Source organism: Protopterus annectens, chromosome 11.part0 (genome assembly GCF_019279795.1).
Source record: "Protopterus annectens isolate FY-2018-M chromosome 11.part0, PAN1.0, whole genome shotgun sequence".
Classification (NCBI taxonomy): domain Eukaryota; kingdom Metazoa; phylum Chordata; order Ceratodontiformes; family Protopteridae; genus Protopterus; species Protopterus annectens.
This window is the reverse complement of record NC_056745.1, coordinates 424110006-424130103: the sequence shown is the minus strand read 5'-3', so window position 1 is coordinate 424130103 and position 20098 is coordinate 424110006. Positions and strand designations below refer to the sequence as shown.

At 39.6% G+C, this 20098-nt stretch overlaps 1 protein-coding gene across 2 annotated transcripts in view; it reads left to right on the top strand.

Annotated features, from left to right (window-relative positions):
* The first annotated feature begins 786 nt into the window (after window positions 1-786).
* LOC122815431 (IKBKB interacting protein) overlaps window positions 787-20098 on the top strand; it is a 124960-nt gene continuing 105648 nt past the window's right edge. The window contains exon 1 of one of the 2 annotated variants that reach the window (XM_044087919.1): window positions 787-1134. In XM_044087919.1, coding sequence (XP_043943854.1) covers window positions 923-1134 — 212 coding nt within the window. In that variant the 5' untranslated portion in view covers window positions 787-922. The remainder of the gene's footprint in view (window positions 1135-20098) is intronic. The other variant, XM_044087918.1, reaches the window with a different exon arrangement.

Sequence of the window (20098 nt, the reverse complement as noted above, 5' to 3'; positions counted from 1 at the left end):
ATGTATGATTGACGGATGAATGGTGATGTTATTATTTAGCAGTTCTAAATATCCTGGGTATGTACACGTTTTCTTTAGCTGTTAGGAACAGATATTTTACAAATATCAATACTAAAAGAAAATTCTGTTATTTATATTGCTGTGAAGTTCTCAGGGGGTTGATGAGTTGACGTTTGGCACAGTAGCTGGATAATGTAAGCAATGTAATATACATATATGCATATGTGTGTGTTTGTGTGTGTGTGTGTGTGCGTGCGTGCGTGCGTGCGTGCGTGTGTGTGTGTGTGTGTGTGTGTGTGCATACGCATGTGAGTGTGTATATAAGTGGAAACAAGAAAATTAATTTCATATATTCACTGTATCTGTTCTGTGAAGGCTGCACTGTCATGAGCACACACACACACACACACACACACACACACACACACACACACACACACACACACACACAGTTTTGTTTTCTTTTACTTAGAAATTAATGGTGCAAAACTTTATGCATTATTAAATGCCATAAAGGTCTAATGTAGGCACAGACCTACAGCTATTTGTATTTGGACCCCTTATTGACAAGGCAGTATACATATTCTACAGCAGTTTATATTATGTAAAATTTGGTTCCATCACTGATGAGTGTGCATTGCATCTCTCTTAACAGTGATTCATGGGAATGGAGAAACTGACTTTTTGTGATAGAAGGGGAAACATCTGTGAATTTTAGGATGAGAGAAATGGGTGGGCTTTATACCAAGAAGAGGTAACGTTTTTAGCAAGCATTCTGCATCAAGACAGGCTATGGGTGGAGTTTGCAGAGTGCTATATTTTTTTAGAAATACGATCCTAGCTCAGAGGGCAGTTGCCAGCACTGTACTTTTCTTCTAGAAACTTGCTGTGTTCTCCTTTGTGAAATCTGTTAACTTTCAGGATGTCAAATGAACTAAAACAAAGGAAAAAGGCCTCTTTACCAGGCAAACAAAATGAAGGCACTAAAGAACAGACAACTTCAAGAAAGGAAGATGCTAGAAGTTCAGAATTAAGTGCAGTGTCTGTAGAAAGCAGCAGAAAAGGTTGCTCACTGCTGGACCCACGGAATTTTCTCTGCTTTATTTCGCTTGCAGCTACCGGCGTTCTCACATGGTAAGACTTTTTATATTACCTTGTTTATCATAGTATGAATGGGTTTAAACAAAGTTGTGACAACTCATTCCTGAAACTTTAGCTGTGCATTTTCACTCTTGCTCTTATCCTAAACAAGTACAGCTGCTGAGCTGTCCCCTCCCCCTCCCTAACAGACTCTGTTACGCTGGACATATCCTGAGGCAGTAGTACAGATGTTTAGGAGGAAGAGGAGGAGCTGCCTGGCTTTCCTTTTCATGTTCATTTCTTTGGAAAGAGGAGGTTGCATTGCTGCTTGTTCAATTAACTGACGTAGTATTTGCAATTTTTGTCTGTGAATACTGACTCGGCTCAGTCAGTTCTGAAGCTTTTGTTCCTCATTTATTGTACAGTGCATATTACTGAAGAATGTTGTGTTTTATTTTTAACTGAATATTTTGTATGTGCAAAATAAAAAAGCCCTAATTTGTATGTAGACTTACAGTGTTTCATTGGTTCATAGGTAAATACTAGGCAATCAGTCTGCAGACTGTTACACGCCTAGCCAATAACCGGTCAGTGATAAAAGGTGAAAATCTGACCCTGTATTGTGTGTTTGTGAGGTAAACATCTAAAGTATCATTCAGAATGTATAAAGAAAATACACAGCAGTAGTATTCATTGTGTGGGTGCTACTACAACACCCAGAAAACAATGTCAGTTAATGTCAGCATTTATTCAGACATTTTATTTCAAATGAATAAAATAAAAAGAAGTCAAAGGGACTAATGTTATAACTGCCTAAAAGAAGGGCTTTACCATTGTATTTGTTATGGCTATGAAAAGCAGAGCAACATTTTGTAAGTAATTTGTGGATAAGACAAAAGAGAGTTGGCAACCATATGGATAAGGTAGGTATCTTTTCACTTTTATTGGTTAGAAATGCACTGGTGAGGTACACTTGCGTGATGCCCCCTCTTAAGATCAGACTACTGCCCTTCCATGCAGGCTGTTAAACGAAACGCATGGAATGTACTGCAAAATCCCCAGAGTTCCTTTTAAGTGTAGATGCCTTGAGGAGTCCTGTGCTCTCACAGTTGTCAACAGCCTCCTTCTCTTCTCCTAGCCAATTTGCGAATGAAATAAGAGTGTTTAAGCATGCTGTGAATTTCCTAGTTAAAGTTGCAGATAAGTGTTCCACATTCTGCCCATTTGTTCTGCAATCTACATTATGAGACATTTTGTAGATAGTAGGTTGAGACCTATGCTGACAACATGACATTGAGTGCCACATTACCTAAAGTTCCTAAATTTTGATTTTTTGGTTTAAGAACCTCTAGAAAGAAACAGTGGTCAAACATTGTAAGTACAGACAAGACTGTAATGGACATGCACCAGGTCTTTTTAGTCCTGCTATCTCACTCCTTCTACTGTGTTTACAATCTTTTTTTATTTATTTTTCATAAGTACTTTTTTTTCCTGTTGATAGGGTATATTGTAAATTTGACAGTGTTACAAAGATTGGAATACCCTGACTTCTAAAGATGTGGGCTTTTGATCAGAACAATGTATGAAACAACTAAGAAGGTATAAAAGTTCGAGTTTTTGTGTTTTTTTGAGCTTTGTGCTTTCCATGCCACACAGTTATTTTATTTGCTAGTGGGAAATCGCTTGATTGCTGGATATTACTGCTGTCTCCCAAACAAATGACTATCATCAGTGGCACTTACCTTACCACTTGTAAGTGCCTAACAAAAAGAAAACTGCCATTACTATGACCTGCAAGTGTCCATACATGAAAGTGATATTATAGAATTAAGTATGACCTGCAAGTACAGTGCCATTTTAATGTATTGTTTAAAACATGATTACCATCTTTATCCAGTTCTGGGTCCAGAGGAACTGGATCCTGTTTTAGCAATCACTGAGACGGAGTCAAAAGTCAAAAGTGATAATCTTGAACAGGGTGCCCTCTGCAATATGCACATACGTACTCACTCTCACACAGCACATACTTTTTGGTTAATTTGGAGGGCTGCCAGTTCAAATATTATACATCTTTGGGATGTGGGAGAAAACTGGAGCAACCCAGCAAAAGCTCACATGGACACAGTGAAGATGTGCAGACTCTGCACAGAAGGTGTTCAGGCCAAAAATGAAACTAAAGAACTAAGCATTGTGAGGCAGCAATATTAATGCTGTGTTACTCAGCCACCTATCTCCCCTTCACCTACTGTATATACCCGGCAGCATGCCTTACATTTAATAGTGACCATAGTTAGACTACTGATTCTATAAAATCACTCCCATGTGGGGGCACTAGCAGGTGCTCAGTATTCCATATTCCGAATATTGAGATATAAACAACTGTCTTCTCAGGAAGAATAATTTTTTCATTACAATTTAATAATATGTCCTCACCAACAATATAGCCCCACCCAACTCCCACGTTCACAATAACCCTGTGGTTCTTAACCTCACATATGAAATAGCATGGACAGAAACTGATGAGTGACAATTTTACAGTCTCTTTGTCTAGAATAATGTTTTTCTGACCATGTTTTATCCCACACAAAACTTTCCAAGGATTGTCTACCTCAGCAGATGCTTCCTAGCCACTTAAAGTGAGTAATATGTAAGCCACAGTACTATGGCCTCTTCCTAGTTGACCTGTGCCAGTCCGGTGTCTGAATTTACACCTAATTTACCGGAAAGGTCAGTTGTAGCACTTGCTTTTTTTAAGCCATTGAAAACAAGTTATTACTACTATTTATTAATTTATTCATTCATTTGTTTATTTCAATTTGCTTTCAGGGGAGCAGTGACACAGTTGGTTAATGTTCAGGCCGTTACAGTGAGTACAAAACATTTGAATGTTTTACTTGCATAGACATAAAACAGCACAAACAATTCAGAGAAAGAGAAATCCAAACATTTTTCTCATGACAAGAGAGAGGTGATACAGTCATACAAAGAACAAGTAAACAGTGTGTTAAGAAGTTTCACAAAACAATGTACTCACTCAGTACAATCAAAAAGTTGAAGACCAAGTCTTAGTAGTAGTATGTTCCTAGCTTGTGAGATGTGTTTCTATGGGTGATGAATAACAGAGCAGAGGCCTCAACCAGTTAAGAGGCTGCTGTGGACCACAGACCACAGCATGTGCAAGAAACAGTCCAGTGGTGGAATACCCTGTTTTGGTTGACCATCGTATTTCATGTGTATTAATAGAAAATAGAATCTTTTCTTGAGACCATTACATTTCATGTGTATTAGTAGAAAAATAGAATCTGTACCGCTGTAAAAAAATAGTTTTCAGAGACTCATAGAAATGAATAAAATCCTGAGTGACAATGAAATCCAAATGATAAAACCACCAAAATACAAAAGTAAAATCACGGTAAGTGCTTTCGTCTTCTTTTGAAAACTGTTTTCAAAGGAAGCCAAAAGCGCTTATCGTGGTTTTATTTTTGATTTTGGTGGTGGTTTTATCATTTGGATTTCGTTCTCACTGAGGATTTTATTCATTAATAAAGTAAGTTTTTAACATTGCTGAATTTCTGTGGCCGTTCCTGTGCATGCTGTTCGTCATTCGGCAGTTTTTTATGTTTGCGAGGATGTCACTATGTGACTGACTTAGTGACACTTTGAAGTAGTCAGTCACACAATCACAAACTAGTAAACATAAAATTTACCCTCAGTCTTCAAAGCACTAAAGTAGATATATGTTCAGCACTGACCTAACCCAGTAACCCTGAGCAATTAGTTTTAGCTGAATCAGCAGCTGAAAATTACAATCACAGGCTTCACAGCTTTCCACTCGCAAAATATTCTTTATTTATTTTTATTTTACATTTGTTTACCAGGGAGATCCGACTGGACAGAGCTGTCTGTTTTCAGCGAAGGCCCAGGGAGAAAAGCTCCAGAACAATTGCTAACATACTATACATAAGATATTTACACATTCAGTTATAAAAATATATAGCAGGTAATAACATATGATTGCATAAGATATTTACATTAGCATAGTGGTTTAGACATACAGTTAAAAGTATAGCAGGTGGTAACATTTGATTGTTGTTCATACATTATGTTTAGTAGAGATAATCTTGCAGATGTACTGAAAATAAGACAAGAAAGGAAAAACTAAAAAAGGAGGAGAATATAGACAAGTTCATATGAGGTGCATTGACATTTTAAGGGAAAGCTTTTTAACTTAGTCTAGGGGAGAATTAGTGGGTATAGATGGGGCAGTAGGGAGTAGGCGGGAGTGAGTTGGTAAGTAACGTGTGATAATATATAGTGCATCTGTGGGGGTTTTAAAGAGGTTGGATAGTGGGTAGGGGAAAGAAGTTATAATATGTCAACCAGGTGCTAGGCAGTTACAAGTAAGTGTGATAATATATAGTGCATCTGTGGGAGTTTTAAAGAGGAGGTTGGATAGTGGGTAGGGGAAAGGAGTTAGAATATGTCAGCCAGGTGCTAGGCAGTTGCAAGTCTAGGAGTTGTTTAGGTGGGAAATAAGCTGTTTTTTGATGATGGTTTTATTAGGTTGCATTGCACCCTGATTTGTAGTGATAGAGAGTTCCACGTCTTGGCAATGTTGCTAGAATACAGGGAGTCACCAGAGCTGTAATGGCTTTTGGAGATTGCGATTAGTGCCTTGTTAGTTCTCGGTTATTGGAGTAGAGGGTGATCAGGTCACGTAAGGCTGGAGTTTTGTCAGGTTGATACAGTATTTGATGAGCTAGAAGAAGTTGGTTTAGAGCTAAGGTGTTAGGGAGTTCCCAGCTAAGAAAGCTGTTTTAGGGCCTGACAGTGGTGGGTGAAGTAGGAGGAGTTTGTGGCGAATTTTGCTATTTTGTTGTAGCATACTGATAGGTTGTTTAAATCGCTCTTGTTTAGATTAATTAGGACAGGAGAAGCATACACTAAGGTAGAGAGAAGATGGGTACAAGCTAGGGTAACTTTACTGTTGCTGGTTAGGAGGTTTTTACATCTGTAAAGAGTACCTAGTTTTTTGTTGATTTTGGTTATTGTATGAGCTACGTGTTTGTCAAATTTCATATTATTGTCAATAATGAATCCTAGTAGTTTGGTTTGTGTGACGTGGGAGGTAGGGGTATTATCTAATGCAGAAATAGAGAACGGGGGAGTAGGTGCTGCTGCTTTGAAAGGATGAAAGAGCCTAAGTTGGGTCTTTTTAGGCTTTAGTATTAGCTGGGAGTTTGTAAGCCAGGTTTCGATGGATGTGAAGGCTTCTTGGGTCTTGATTTGAAGTTGTTGGAGGGTGGGGGCAGAGCAGCTCAAGATGGACTCATCAGCGTATTGAACCAGGTTTGCTAGAGGGGTGGCTTTGTGAAGATTATTTGTAAATATAGTGAAACGTAAGGGTCCTAGGATTTATCCTTGGGGTACTCCAAGTTTTACAGGAATTATGAGAAGCTGATGAGGTTTCCTTGCAGTTTACTGCAGAAATAATCAGACTGTCATCTCCTGCTTAATCTGACTTTTCCAGCAAGCTACAGACACCTGCAAACCATTACAAACTACAGATTTTTTAGTTTTAACACACTACAGCACTAAATAAGCACACACACACCTGATCCTCTTGCTGGAAATAAGCAAACGTGACACAAGTCAACAGATTTCCTCGCTCCATTCCCTTAAAATACTGTCTCCAATACAGGAGGCGCCATTTCTCCAATGAAAAGCAGCAGCAGCAAACTACAGATCTACTCACTGATCTTTGTCTCCTTCTCTGTCTTGCTGAGCTACCACTCCGTTGTGTATGAGGCTGAGAAGTTACATTTCTTGCAATTAAGGCAAACCATACAATCCAACATCATAGTCAAAAGTGACTCCATATTGAGACACATACTAATGTATCCCTCACTAGGTTGAATAGTAAGAGGGTCATCTTTAGTTGCTTATCAGGTTGTTAGATTTTACTACATCATGTTTGCACTCATTTCCTTGCACCACAAGTAAACATATGACACAGTCATAGAGCATGTGGCAGTAAATGACTTAAGAGATACCTCCCGTGGACTGTATGAACAGAATCAACATGATGCAGCTCTAAGAATATGTGATTTAGGTAGGTATTAACATAGCCTTAAGCAGCATTTTGCCGTCAACAAGAATCATGCGAACAAAAGATTAATGGCTTCAGCATTTGGCTTACCTTCTGTCATTCAAGGGAGGATCCAATATAGCCTGGGAGGAGATGATAGACACTCCAGACTGCTTTGCTGTGGATAGCTTGCACCTATCTCCACAAAGCTTTCATATATTGACTAAAGCCTTGTCCACCCCTGTAGTGCCTTTTAGAGGCGATATCAGTCTTCAAAAGCTTCTGACTTAACAATCCAAAATCTGAGTAAAATGAAGATATTGCTGCTCAGTGCTAGGAGCCTCAACAAAAAACTTTGCTTCCTACTTTGATGTATGCTTTGTCATGAAGTCCTGGTATTGCACCATTGAAAGTACTCACCTCTAAGGTTATTAAAAACCTAGAACTACTCCACTTCCAACTTACCATTAACAACACCCCTTATTACATCATAGCTAATTATAGGACCCTTTCTATGTTCCCCTTGGCCTATACCTTCTATCTGACCAGTATGGATTGCCTATGCATTAGGTTAACACCATTTTCCTAGGGGACTTCAACTACCTCTCCATCAGTAGAAAGACTTATACATCCCCTAACATGTATGCCCAGAGATTTCTAGACTTAAAATAATTAGAGGCTTTCTGGGCCAATTACTGTACACTCCAATTAGAGGAGGCATAATACTGCACCTGGTCCTTACCAATATGGCAAAGCTGTTTCCCCACCAATTATATCTTCCTCCCTTGTCAAATGGACCATAAATCAGTCACATTCACCATAAGACCGAAGCCAGAAGCATCCTCAAATGCCTCAGTATGCAGATATTTTGCAAAGAATCTATGAGAACTGAGTGATGACTTGGGTAAATTCAACAACTCCTTCCAACCTGATGACCCCACTACTTATGTGAAATCTTTTATTGCCAAATTTTATGCACATGTGAATGGCTGTACAAATGCATCTGCCCCACTCTGAAGCAAATACAATACCAAATTTAAAAATAAACTCCTCTGGTAGAACTCAGATATAAACAGGCTCTACAATAAAAGTAAAAACTCATTGCACTCAATTGTAAATGTAACTTTCAAAATATCAAAAACATTCTTGTGAAACTTGACAGCCATTCACGTGACTCCTCTTTCATCATTTTTGACAAGCTAATTCTTAGTTTTCAGCAAGTATTGCTTGATTTGTTTCTAACTTCAGAATATCTACATAAGTACTTCAGCCTTAAATTTTCAGAGTCTACTTATTAGTTCCCCCTCAAGTGTTTGTCAGTGCCCTGTATAGACACAGACACCTTGAGTGACATTTTTCATTTAAAAGCACAATTGAAATTTCACCAGTACTTAGTTGCACAGAGGACAACTTGTTTGCAGTGACAAGCATTGTTCCTATAGCTGCAAACCAGATACTCCTGACATTGCTTTATATTCTCACTCCACCTATCTAATCAATAAAAAAAAGTCTGTTGCCATGAATATTAAATTGCCCACTATCTCTGTTACCAGCTTGGTGGATATGGGCATCCTGAGGCAATGTAGAAATTGCCTCATATTTCACGGAAACTGTTATGTTATGTGAGAGATGTATTTACACAATGCCACTGGAGGCAAAGCTCTCACATAAAATTACTCCTAATGTCAATAAGGTTGGCACCATCACACACAATTCAAATCACACATATAGACGCACATATGCTGAGGTACTTAAATGTAACATTCCTAAACCCCAAAGACCTCCTAGATGAAGTACACATAACAAATACCTTCAGCAGCCCTGAATGCACTCTTTCAAACCAACACCCACATCAACACATTCAGTCACATCTCATGGACCCTCTACTTCTAAGCCCATAAGGCAAGTCACCACACAATCCAACATTCTGGTCAATGGAGACTTCATTTTGAGATACACTGATGTCCCTCACTAGGCTGAGTAAGGAGAAAGTTGTGGTCAGTTGCTTATCAGGGGCTAGGATCCGCCACATTACACATGCACTCAGATCATTGGACCACAAGTACCAGAGACTCAGTCATAGTCCATGTGGGTGTAAATGACCTTAGATATACCTTACTAGACTATATGAAGAGAAACGTCATGGAGCTCTCAGAATATGTCCCAGACTGGCATGAGCCTAGCACTGAGCAGTATTTTACCTTCTCCAAGGATGATGCCATAATATGAACAAAATATGACTGACTTTAATAATTGGCTTAGTTTCTGGTGTCATTCTAAGGGGATGCAATATTTGTCAGCATGGAAGGAGATGGTCAACAGACCACACTGCTTTGCCAAGAATCATCTGCACCTGTCCTTTGTAGGCTTTCGAATATTAGCTAAAGCATTGTCTTCCCCCAAAGTGCCTTTTTAGGCAATGCCAAACCGAAAGTACTTCCAACATAGCAAATCAAAACCAAGAAAATCTAAAGGTATTACTGCTCAGTGCTAGGAGTCTAAACAAAAAAACTCCACTCCCTTGAAACTGTCTTCACATCTGACATCTGTGCAGTCACTGAGACATGGTTTAAAGCTGCAGAGAGAGAGAACACCGGCAGTGCAACATTATTATGCCTTCCATACATTTAGACCAGTTACTTACACATACAGGGACTAAAGGTGGAGGTGTCTCTATTTACATCAAAAATAAATATACTTCAAGGCTGGTCAAACAAAACAATGCACTTTAACTACTCCATGTTCAAATCACGATAGGCAAATCCAATACCACTTCCTTGCAAGGTATAGGTCTCCTAGGAAACCCATACCATGTATTTAAACTCACTATCCAACCCAATACCATATTCATGGGTGACTTTAATTACCCCACTATTAACTGGACATCCTATATGACACCAAGTGTACAGGCATAGAGATTCCTGGATTTTGTAAAGACAAACTCCCTGGACCAGTTTGTCAATACATCAACCAGGCATAGATCCTCAATAATATGGGAGAGTGCTGCACCCCCCCCCCCCAGTGTAATATCTTCTCTGGTAAGGTCAGACCACAAAATGGTCTGCTTTGAAGTAAAAATAAAACCTGGACCCCCAGCTAACCCTGAAATACACAGAATCAATTCTAAGGCTAATGTCCTGCTATTAGGTGATAACCTGGCAAAATTTCAAGCCCCAATAAACCCTGAGAACACTGCTGCCTATGCAGAACTGTTCACAGAAACCCTATACAAGCATGTTAATAGCTGCATAGAGGCAGCAGTATCCACCAGGAATAAGTAAAAAACAAACTAAAAAACAAGCCACGCTAGTGGAATCACAACATCAGCAGGCTTCATAACAGAAGGAAGAAAATCATGGCAAAAATTAGGAGGTGCAGCAGCCAGCAGGATAAAAGCACTCTCATTAAACTAAAAGAAACAACTCGGAGGACAAATAAAGTCTACCAAACGCAAATTTCAGGTAAATTTGGCCTCCCAGGCCAAGGACACCACAAGGCATTCTTTAGCTATATCTACAATATGAAAGGCAATACACACTTTATGTGCAGAGCTCATTGTAAATGGAGCCACCTCTACTGAGCCAGAAGATCTAGCAAACTCACTGGCTGATAAATTCAGTTCCAACTTTACCCATCTATCCCCTTCAACCTTCCCTCAGGAGATATCATCAAATATAACTCCCCCTGCTATCACCAGGGAACATGTCCTTAATGCTGTCTCTAAGGCCAAGAACACTGCATCAGTGGGCCCAGACAGTATCCCAGGATGCCTTCTAAATAGCATGAAACATGACCTGCCAGGCCTTCTGGAATTGCTATTTAACTGTGGCCTTCAAACAGGCATCATGCCTCATGCATGGAGAACAGCTGTGTCATCTGTCTGCACAAAGGTGGGCCATCTACCAACCCTGGAAACTACAGATCCATAAGTATTACTAGTCTTGTATGCAAAGCCATAGAAAGAATTATCTTGGAAATGATCAATAATGAAATAGTAAACCTCCAGACACTGGCCCCAACCCTGTTTGGTTTCATCAAAGGCAGGTCATGCCTACTCAACCTGGTGGACGTCTTTGAGAAGTCACCAATCCAATGGATGATGGCAAAATGGTTCACACTACATTCCTTGACCTGGCCAAGGCATTTGACACAATACCCACTCAGGCATTGTTGACAAACTCAAGAGGTTAGGTAAAAACCCGTATGTCACCCAGTGGATAGCCAGCTGCCTCACAGATAGGACCCAGGAAGTTAGAATCGGGGAGTCCATGTCTACAAAGAGACCAGCCAGAAGTGGAATCCCTCAGGGATCAGTCCTTGGACCACTTCTTTTTGGCATTTACTTCTCTGAAGTCAAGGCCAATGTTAGTGGTCTCTTGCTGACTAAATTTGCAGATGGTTGCAAACTAGGAGCTGTCATTGAATCCCACACCAACACAAATGTTCTCCAGGAAGGGCTGACACAGACAACTGGTGTCAGAGCCATGGACTAAAATTAAATGCCAGGAATTGCATAATGGTATCCTTTGGGAAGTCATCCACCCCCTGGGAACTATCATATTGACATTACACCCCTTATAGTTGGCCAAGCAGTCAGGGACTTAGGGACACACATAGACAGTAATCTAGCCTTTGACCATCAGTTGTCTACTGTATTGAGGAAATCATTCTATGTTGCGCAACTTATAAACAAAGTATGACATCTAGGCTCAAGGAAGTCATTGTTCCACTGTATTCAGCATTCATCAGACCTATCATTGAGTACAATGCCCCTTAACAAGGCATATGCAACATCTGGAATATCCACAGAAGTTCCTCACTAAAAGAATACGGGGCGTTAAATAAAATGTCCTATGCAGACCGCCTCAAGGCCCTATACCTCTATTTTTTCTCCTAGAGGCTGTTGAGGGGAGATCTATGCCTGGCACACAGGGCATTGTCAAACCCCAGTCTGATGGACCTCCTGCATATCCACAAAACAAACAGCACCCTTTCTAAACACTTAAACCTTGCCTGTGCTATAGATGGGACCTGCTGGAGAAATAGGTGTGTATCCCAGAGACAACTCCATCTCTGGAACAGGTTCCCCATCCATGTGAAGCAGAGGATACCAGAACTTATAAGGGATTTGGGATGCATGGCTAGGCTTAAAAAGGCCATTATGGTCATTAGCCTATTAAACACATTTGAACCTATAATTCTGGTCCCTTATCAAGTCAACCAAAGCTAGATATGAGGTCAAAATAGCCACCCAGACAAAAGACAACAGTAAAGCCTTCTTTAAATATGTTTGAAACCTCAAAACCAAGCCTAGCACTGCACAGAGCTAATAGTAAAGGATATCAAGTCACACACTCAGACCCTGAGGACATAGCCGGTCTGCTAGCTGATAAATTTAGCTCTACCTTCACACTTTGTGGCTCCCTATATTCCTAGATCACATACCTTCATCTCCCAAGAACAGGTCCCCAGAGTACTTTTCCTGGCCAAGAACAATGCTTCTGTTGGGCCAGATAACATACCAGGCCTACTGACCAGCCTAAACCAGGACCTGTCAAACCCTACTGTAGAGGCTATTCAGTATCAGTTTCCAAACAGGCTTTGTGTTGTATTACTGGATGACAGAAATATCCATCCCTCTGCATAAAGGTGGGGCATCAGTGGACCCACATAATTATAGATCCATAAATCTGACCAGTCTCATCTGTAAGAGTGTGGAGAGTAGTATTATGGAATTAATAAATAAGGACACGGGTAACCTACAAATTCTTGATCCAAGCCAGTTCAGTTTTGTAAAGGGCAGATCTTGCCTGCATAACCTGGTTGACTTCTTTGAGAATGTTACTTAAGCAATGGATGAGGGAAGTCAGTACACACTGCACATCTAGACCTCACAAACGCACTCAGCATTATCCATCCCAAACTCGGGTATTGTTGATAAACTCTGTCAGCTCAAAGTTAATCCCTGCATAACTCATTGGATAGTAAATTATTTCACAAATAGAACCCAGAAAATTAAGGTAGGTGTCTCTTCCTCCTCCAAAAGACTTGTCATTAATGGTGTACCCCAGGGTTCAGTCTTTGGGCAATTCCTCTTTGGCATTTACTTCTCGGAGGTCAGAACTAATGTAAAGGGTTTGTGGCTGACAGGGTTTGCAGATGATTGTAAACTTGGTGCCATCATAAACTCTCCAGAGGACACCAAGGTCCTCAAAGTGGGCCTTTCCATGAGAAATAGCTGTCGTCATAACCGTGGACTAAAACTAAATGTCAAAACATGTTTTATAGTCTCCTTTGGAAAGCAGGATGCCCCCTGTAGCTATGACACCCACAACACAACCCTGAAAATTGGCTCGGTGGTTAGGGAACTGGGAACCTATGTTGAAAAGAAACTGTCCTTCGATCACTATGTATTGTAGGAAAGTCTTGTTTCATTGCACAGCTTATTAGTGAGTATATGGCTTCTGGGTCCAGGAATGTGATCATTCTACTACATTCAGCACTTATCTGGCCAATCATTAAGTATAATGCAGTATGTACCTGACCAAATGCTTAATTCAGCTTAAATGACCACAGTGCTTTCTCAGTAAGAAAATCAAGGACTTAAATCATAAAAACTACACTGACCATCCCAAAGTTTTGTCTGTCTTCTATATCAGAGAGGCTATTGAGAGGTGATCTCTGTCTCGCATAAGACCCTTAACAGATACTGTCCATTCTGATCTACTGTACATTCACAATTCCAGTATTGGAGCAAATGCCCACTCAAGGGATTTTAATCTGTCCTGCAACATAAATAAGAACATGCTGTTGAGAAAGATATGTATCGAAGAAAATACCACTTCTTTGGAGTTATCGTCCTCTCCACATAAAGCAGAGTACTTCCCTTTGTCAAATCAAGTGTAATCCAGATGAATGAATGGATGGAAACCACAACTTCACCCCTAGTTTAGAATATTTTTTTCTTATGGATGGGGGTTACATGGAAATGTTCTGTCCAGCTCTGGGTTATTAATACTTAAATTGCAGGGGTTAAAACATTCATGAGAGTGCAGGGCTAGGCTTCAAAAGATCTGCACATATCACTTGCCTACTTAGTACCTATGAATCTGTAAATGAAAAAAAAAGATAGAAGAAAGAAAGTTGAACAAAGTGCCCTGGGGTACCCCCTTTCAATGTATAGCAGGGATGCAAAAAAAAAAACTACCAGTATAGGGAACACCAGCACTGGTCTCTCGTTGGCTCTTAAGACCATTCACTTATTGGTTCTTTTCCCTCTATGATGCCGTTTCTTATTGGCTTCACTTGCCAGCCAGTCAGAGAATGTAGATCAAAGCCATCCACAGGCAAAACAGCCCAGCAGAATACTGCTTGTATTTCACTTCAAATTTGAAAGTTTCTGTAACGTGATGCATTTGAGAGAGACATAACTTATATTGTGCTTGAAAGTAGTACATCTAAGGCAAAACTGTATAAAAGATTTACAAAACTACTATTTAAAAGAGAAGAAAGGGGTTCTGCTATATATTAAAGGAAAGCTTGCTGTAGTTCCTCTGTATGATACATTTCTATAATGTATTTTAAAGAAACGACAGATTGTGCGGGAAAGCAGTGGTTATAATGTTTGGGGTATGAGAGCAGGTACACTTAATTTCTTTTGACAGATTTTTAACATTTAAGCTCAAATTCATTGCATAACTGAATACTTCTTGGATTGGGGAAAGAGTTTCCTATAGTTTTAAGGTAATGAAAGATTATACTCTAAACTTAAGTATGTAGTTCTGTCTGTGACATTTGGATTGAGGGTCTTGGGCGATTTAATCTAAAGTGAAACGTGATACTCAGGATCTGGGTATTTGTCAAACAGCTTGAAGAGGAAAGACTCCAGTTTTAACAGTCTGAAAACAAGGGAGCTTAATAACAAATAGATTTTTGTTTTACAAATGGTCATTTTGCTTAGGCTAGAATTAAGCAGCAGTGTTCTGTTTTGTGGACAGGGAAATAAACCTGGAAATATGGTTGCTAATTGCCTTGCAGTGTTGAAAAAATCTTCTTTGCTGGTGTAATGATGATAGGAGTGGCACTTTCTAGTTGTATTACGAGGATACCTTTGTCAGTTGCACATTTGCTTTTTGAGAAGAGAAAGTGGGAAATCTTTGCTGAACAGAAGAATACTCTGATTATTTTTGGATCTGTTACAGCAACGTGATTTAAAAACATAAATGTTGGTCAAGGCATATCGCTAAATACTAGATGTAGCTTATAGTCTCTAGTTTATTATGGTAATTACATAGGATGTGCCATTCACGAGGTACTGTTAAGAGCTTTTGGTGGGTTCTGAATATCATAGCTAAACAAAACTAAACTCCTCATCTTCCAACCCACCAAACATACTCAGAGCAACTCTCACTTTAACATCACAGCAAAACACAACACCACTATCCACCCAACAGATCACACCAAATTACTAGGAGTTGAAATAGACAACAATCTCAAATTTGACATTCACTTATCCATGAGCATAAAAAAAGTCCACAAAAAAACTAGGAGCCTTATACAGAAATAAGCAACTCCTCACCAAAGCAGCAAGGATATCAGTTACCAATTCGCACCTTATCTCCACCCAACTTTATGCCTCTGCAATATATACCAACTTAAGGCAATGCGATCTAAATATACTCGAGACCTGCTACAACAAAATCACCAAATTCGCCACCGGGGCATCCTACCGCAGTCACCACTGTCTCTCACTTACTGAACTGGGCTAGCTAGAACTCCCTCACCTCCTTCAATGGTATCAACTCACACTCGACCACAAACTAGTAAACCATCCTCTAAAGGTCCCATCCCTCCAGAATCTACTCCAGCCCTATCTCACCACCAGACCACTAAGATCCAGCAACAAAAATCAATTACAGGTTACTAGAGCCAATAGCGCTGCTGGACAAGCACTATTCTCCAGTGCTACAGCCAAATTATGGAACACCCCCCCACACACAATATACTCTGTACCGTCATGCACCCACTTCAAAGCTTTACTTAAAAAGCACCTAAAAACATGCTGGCTATGCCCTTGTAACTCTCCCCTCTAACTTCTCCCACTCCATCTACCCTCTACCTCTCTTCCACCCCGCAAACTACCTTTGATTACAGCAAGCTCTGTTACTTCCATACCCATCTACTTATTATATGACAGTAACTTCTTGTTGTAACAATTGTTAATATCTGCTATGACTTTGTGGATGGAACAGATGCTAGTTATCTACTGAATATACTATGTTCTTCATCTGTAATTATGTTTGTAATATTTTAATTGCTAGGATTCTACATCTGTAACTATGTCTGTAATATTTTAATTGTGGAGCTTTTCTCCCCAGGTTTCCGCTGAAAATGGACCTGCGTCCAGTCGGACTATCCCAGTCAACAAATGTAAATAAATAAATAAATAATCGCTTTTTTTTTTTTTCTCAAGTAACAGATGCATTTTCTGCAGCCATTTGGAAAGTAGGGAACTGGTAATTTTCTGGCTCTTTTTAATTGTGGTGAGACAGGGGCTGGGTATGTCAATAACCACATTATCTGTATGTAGGATGAATGGAATGGTAGTTGTGGAAGTTCAGTGGGAACCCTGTTAATGAAGACATTGAAGTGGTGATTGATAGAATGGATGCTTTGTGCACACCTTTTAAGAGAGAAAAACTGAATGTCAGGTTTATACCTAAATTTACATAAAAGGTTATGTTAGAAATACAATTCTTGAACCAGTCAAGGGCTTTTAGATTTATTACCAAAACAGTGAGAGCTTGAAGCAACAGGTTATGATCAACTAGATTCAAGGCATTGTAAAGTGTGTGAAGACTGAGGCTGTTAATTACCTTTGTCAGAATTCAGGAAAATATCATCATTTAAGGTATACAGTGCTGCTATTCTACTTCTTTCTATCCTGTTGTCATGCTGTCAAGGGGCAAAGCCTGTTATATGTCTCATTGTAAGCAGGCAGGTGAGTGTAAACAAACCTTTATAAATGTTTTGTGAGGGATGGCAGAATGGAAGTTAGAGTGAAGTCAGTGGTGTATGAGTGTTCGGGAACTTTTGAAAAGGCATAACTATGGTTTGCTTCCATATAACTGGCGTTATGTTGACAAACAGGAATAGATTATAGGTGTGGCATAAGGGATTGGCCTGGTGATAATGGCATAGTTTTACAATCCAAAGATATGGTCCATTAGAGCCAAGTGGAGAGTCACCAGATGTTTGAGTTGCTCATTTTTTTCTTTGCTTGTTATTGGTGAAAAATAGTAAGCTAGGGGGAGTGAAGAGAGTGACTCGATAGGAGAAGAGGAAGTTATGTCGGGTTGAGAAGAAGTGCTGCGTAATTGTGAAAATTTATTTACAATTCATTTTTTCTCCCTGGAACTGATCATCAGCTGCTTTCAGGTTCTCTCCTCTTTCATTGAGTATACTGAACCTGACTAGCCTCCTTGGGACTAACTCTGACCTGTGTTCGATGCTGGTGAGGAGATCAAGGTGTCCTGCTGTGGCATTATACTACTGCCCAGGAGTGGTTTTATACTTAAGGTCCCATCTCCTTTAAGCATGCTTCCCATCTCAGGAGAGGACATGCAGTGGGCTTGTGTGTGTATTGTCCCACAACCACAGTGACTCAGCCACAGCCCTTGATTCTCCACTGGGAGCAACTGCAAGAGTGTGTCGTAGCACATGCCCACACCTCTGTAGGATAGGTGCATTCATCCTTGCTGTCTACTCTATCAAGTGCCCAGAACTTGGGTCACCTGGGCTGACATCACAGCTTTACCGTTATATGCCACAGGCACAGGCTTTTTAGAAAGTCCGTTGATGCCTTCCTCTACTTTTTTATTATTTGAGGTCTGTCTAGTTATTTTATTGATCAATTTCCCTGGTTTTTGAGGGGGTTTTGTTGTGTGAATGTAGATGGAAAGTTTAATAGCATTTTGTTAGGTTTCTCAGGTTAATGCATTTGTCTTTTATTGAGTACTGGTAGAATATTTTCATTTCTGCCAGACCACATCTCCAGTTAATTTTGGGAATTTTAGTACTTTGGCAATCCGAAGTTTGGCCTAATTTTTGTAATACATGGAGATGATAATAAAGTGTTTTCCTAGGGCACACCAGTTTTACTGTCAGATGTTTAGCAGCCTGTGAGGTGTTATTGGTGTTAGGGGAAGGGGACTAGTTGATGGTGGCTAGTTCTTTTTTAAATGCAGCTATATTTTGGTCAGAAGGTGATGAGATTTTATGGATTTTTTTTATTTTTAATATAGAAGGAGAAAGTTGTACATGTTTGATAAATAAGGGAGAGAGTAAGGATTTTTATTTATTTATACTTTGTCAACCAAGTTATCCCACTAGGCCAGTGGTGTGTTTTCAGAGGAAACCTGAGATTACTTCATACTAGGGAAAATTTGGCCAGGATAGTGAGGAGCTTACTGTTGTCTTTTGATGTGCTACCACCATCTCAACAGATGGAATTTTGGTTTTACATCTCATCTGAAGGACAGCACACTCAAGACTGCAGCACACCACTGAAGTTGCATTGCTGTTGTAAAATGAATTCAAACAGCTGGTATGGGAATAAAACTTATAGCTTTCTGTTTTTCCAACACCAAAGGCAAATGTACTACCTGTTAAAACACCGGCACTGCTTAATTAGCATTAGCAGCATTGCTTGTGGAGTTTGTATGAATGAAGTAAAGTGGATAGTGGGTGTTTGTTTTGACGTTTGGCCTTCTTGGGAAACGTATTATTTGTGAAAGGTTTTGGTTTATAAAGAAATCATAGCTTTCATGTCTGTGGGGACCTAGAAGGTTTATTTTAAAGTCTTCTAAGATGATAATTTTTTTTATAATTTGAAGTCTGTAGTAATTGGAGCATCAGCTGGTGGCCCTAATAAAATGTCAAAATTTAAGATACCAGGCCCCAACATGTCAAAAAAAAAGACTGAAAAATGCAGGAAAAGAGTGATTATCTAACACTGCTCTTCTCCTTTAAATTTATTTTGTTTTTTCACATGGGGCAAGCCTCCCTGAACCCCTGATGCTAACAGTAAACCCCGTCACCCCTCCAAACTGATATATACCAGCTACAAGTTCACCATACTTCAAAGAAAAGGGAATTTTCTGAGAAATGGCAAGTATATGTAGGTCTATAGTTTTGGCCATTCTCCCATTACGGGACTCACCAATAGGGTCCTAACCTTTTAAATGACTACCATCAGCTGTTTCAGTTTGTCGGGGTGCCACTCAGAGGAAGGCAGGCAATGACTAAGTGAGTTGAGTGTATGGAGGTTGATGAAATATGTGTAGTAAGCCAGTTTGGATTGTGGTCAGTTGTAGAGTTAGCTTGAGCTACTATGTTTATTAGTAATAAGTTTTTGTGAAGTAATAAGGTCCCCCCTCCCAGTTTGTCTGCTAGACTGAGCATTAGATACACATCTGTAACAAGTGAATGTTTTTTTAATTTACAAGTTTCACCTTTTATCCAGGATTCGGTGATACCTAGAATGTCTGGGTGGTGGGTCTCAAGAAAGCTGTCTAGTGGTTCTAGCTTATTTTTTATGAGTGATTAGTGTCCTGGAGTTAATGTATGACAGAAAAGTTTTTTTCTGAGGGGAGCTCAAGAGGGTGACCAGATAGGCCAGGATTGGGTTCTGTGTTTTTTTTAGAATTAAAAATAAAATATGGATATTGATTTTTATTCAGAATTTTGGAAATATAAACTTCTTTTCACTGTTCATTTGTTAATTATAGTAGATGGGGACAACTTGTGAAAGTTATAGTGGCTTGTTTATTTGGACTTACAAATAAGGATGTAGGAGAATAGCATTAGGGTAGAGTGAATGAGTGGGATGGATTTGTGAATGTACAGGAGATGATTACCAAAGGATAGATA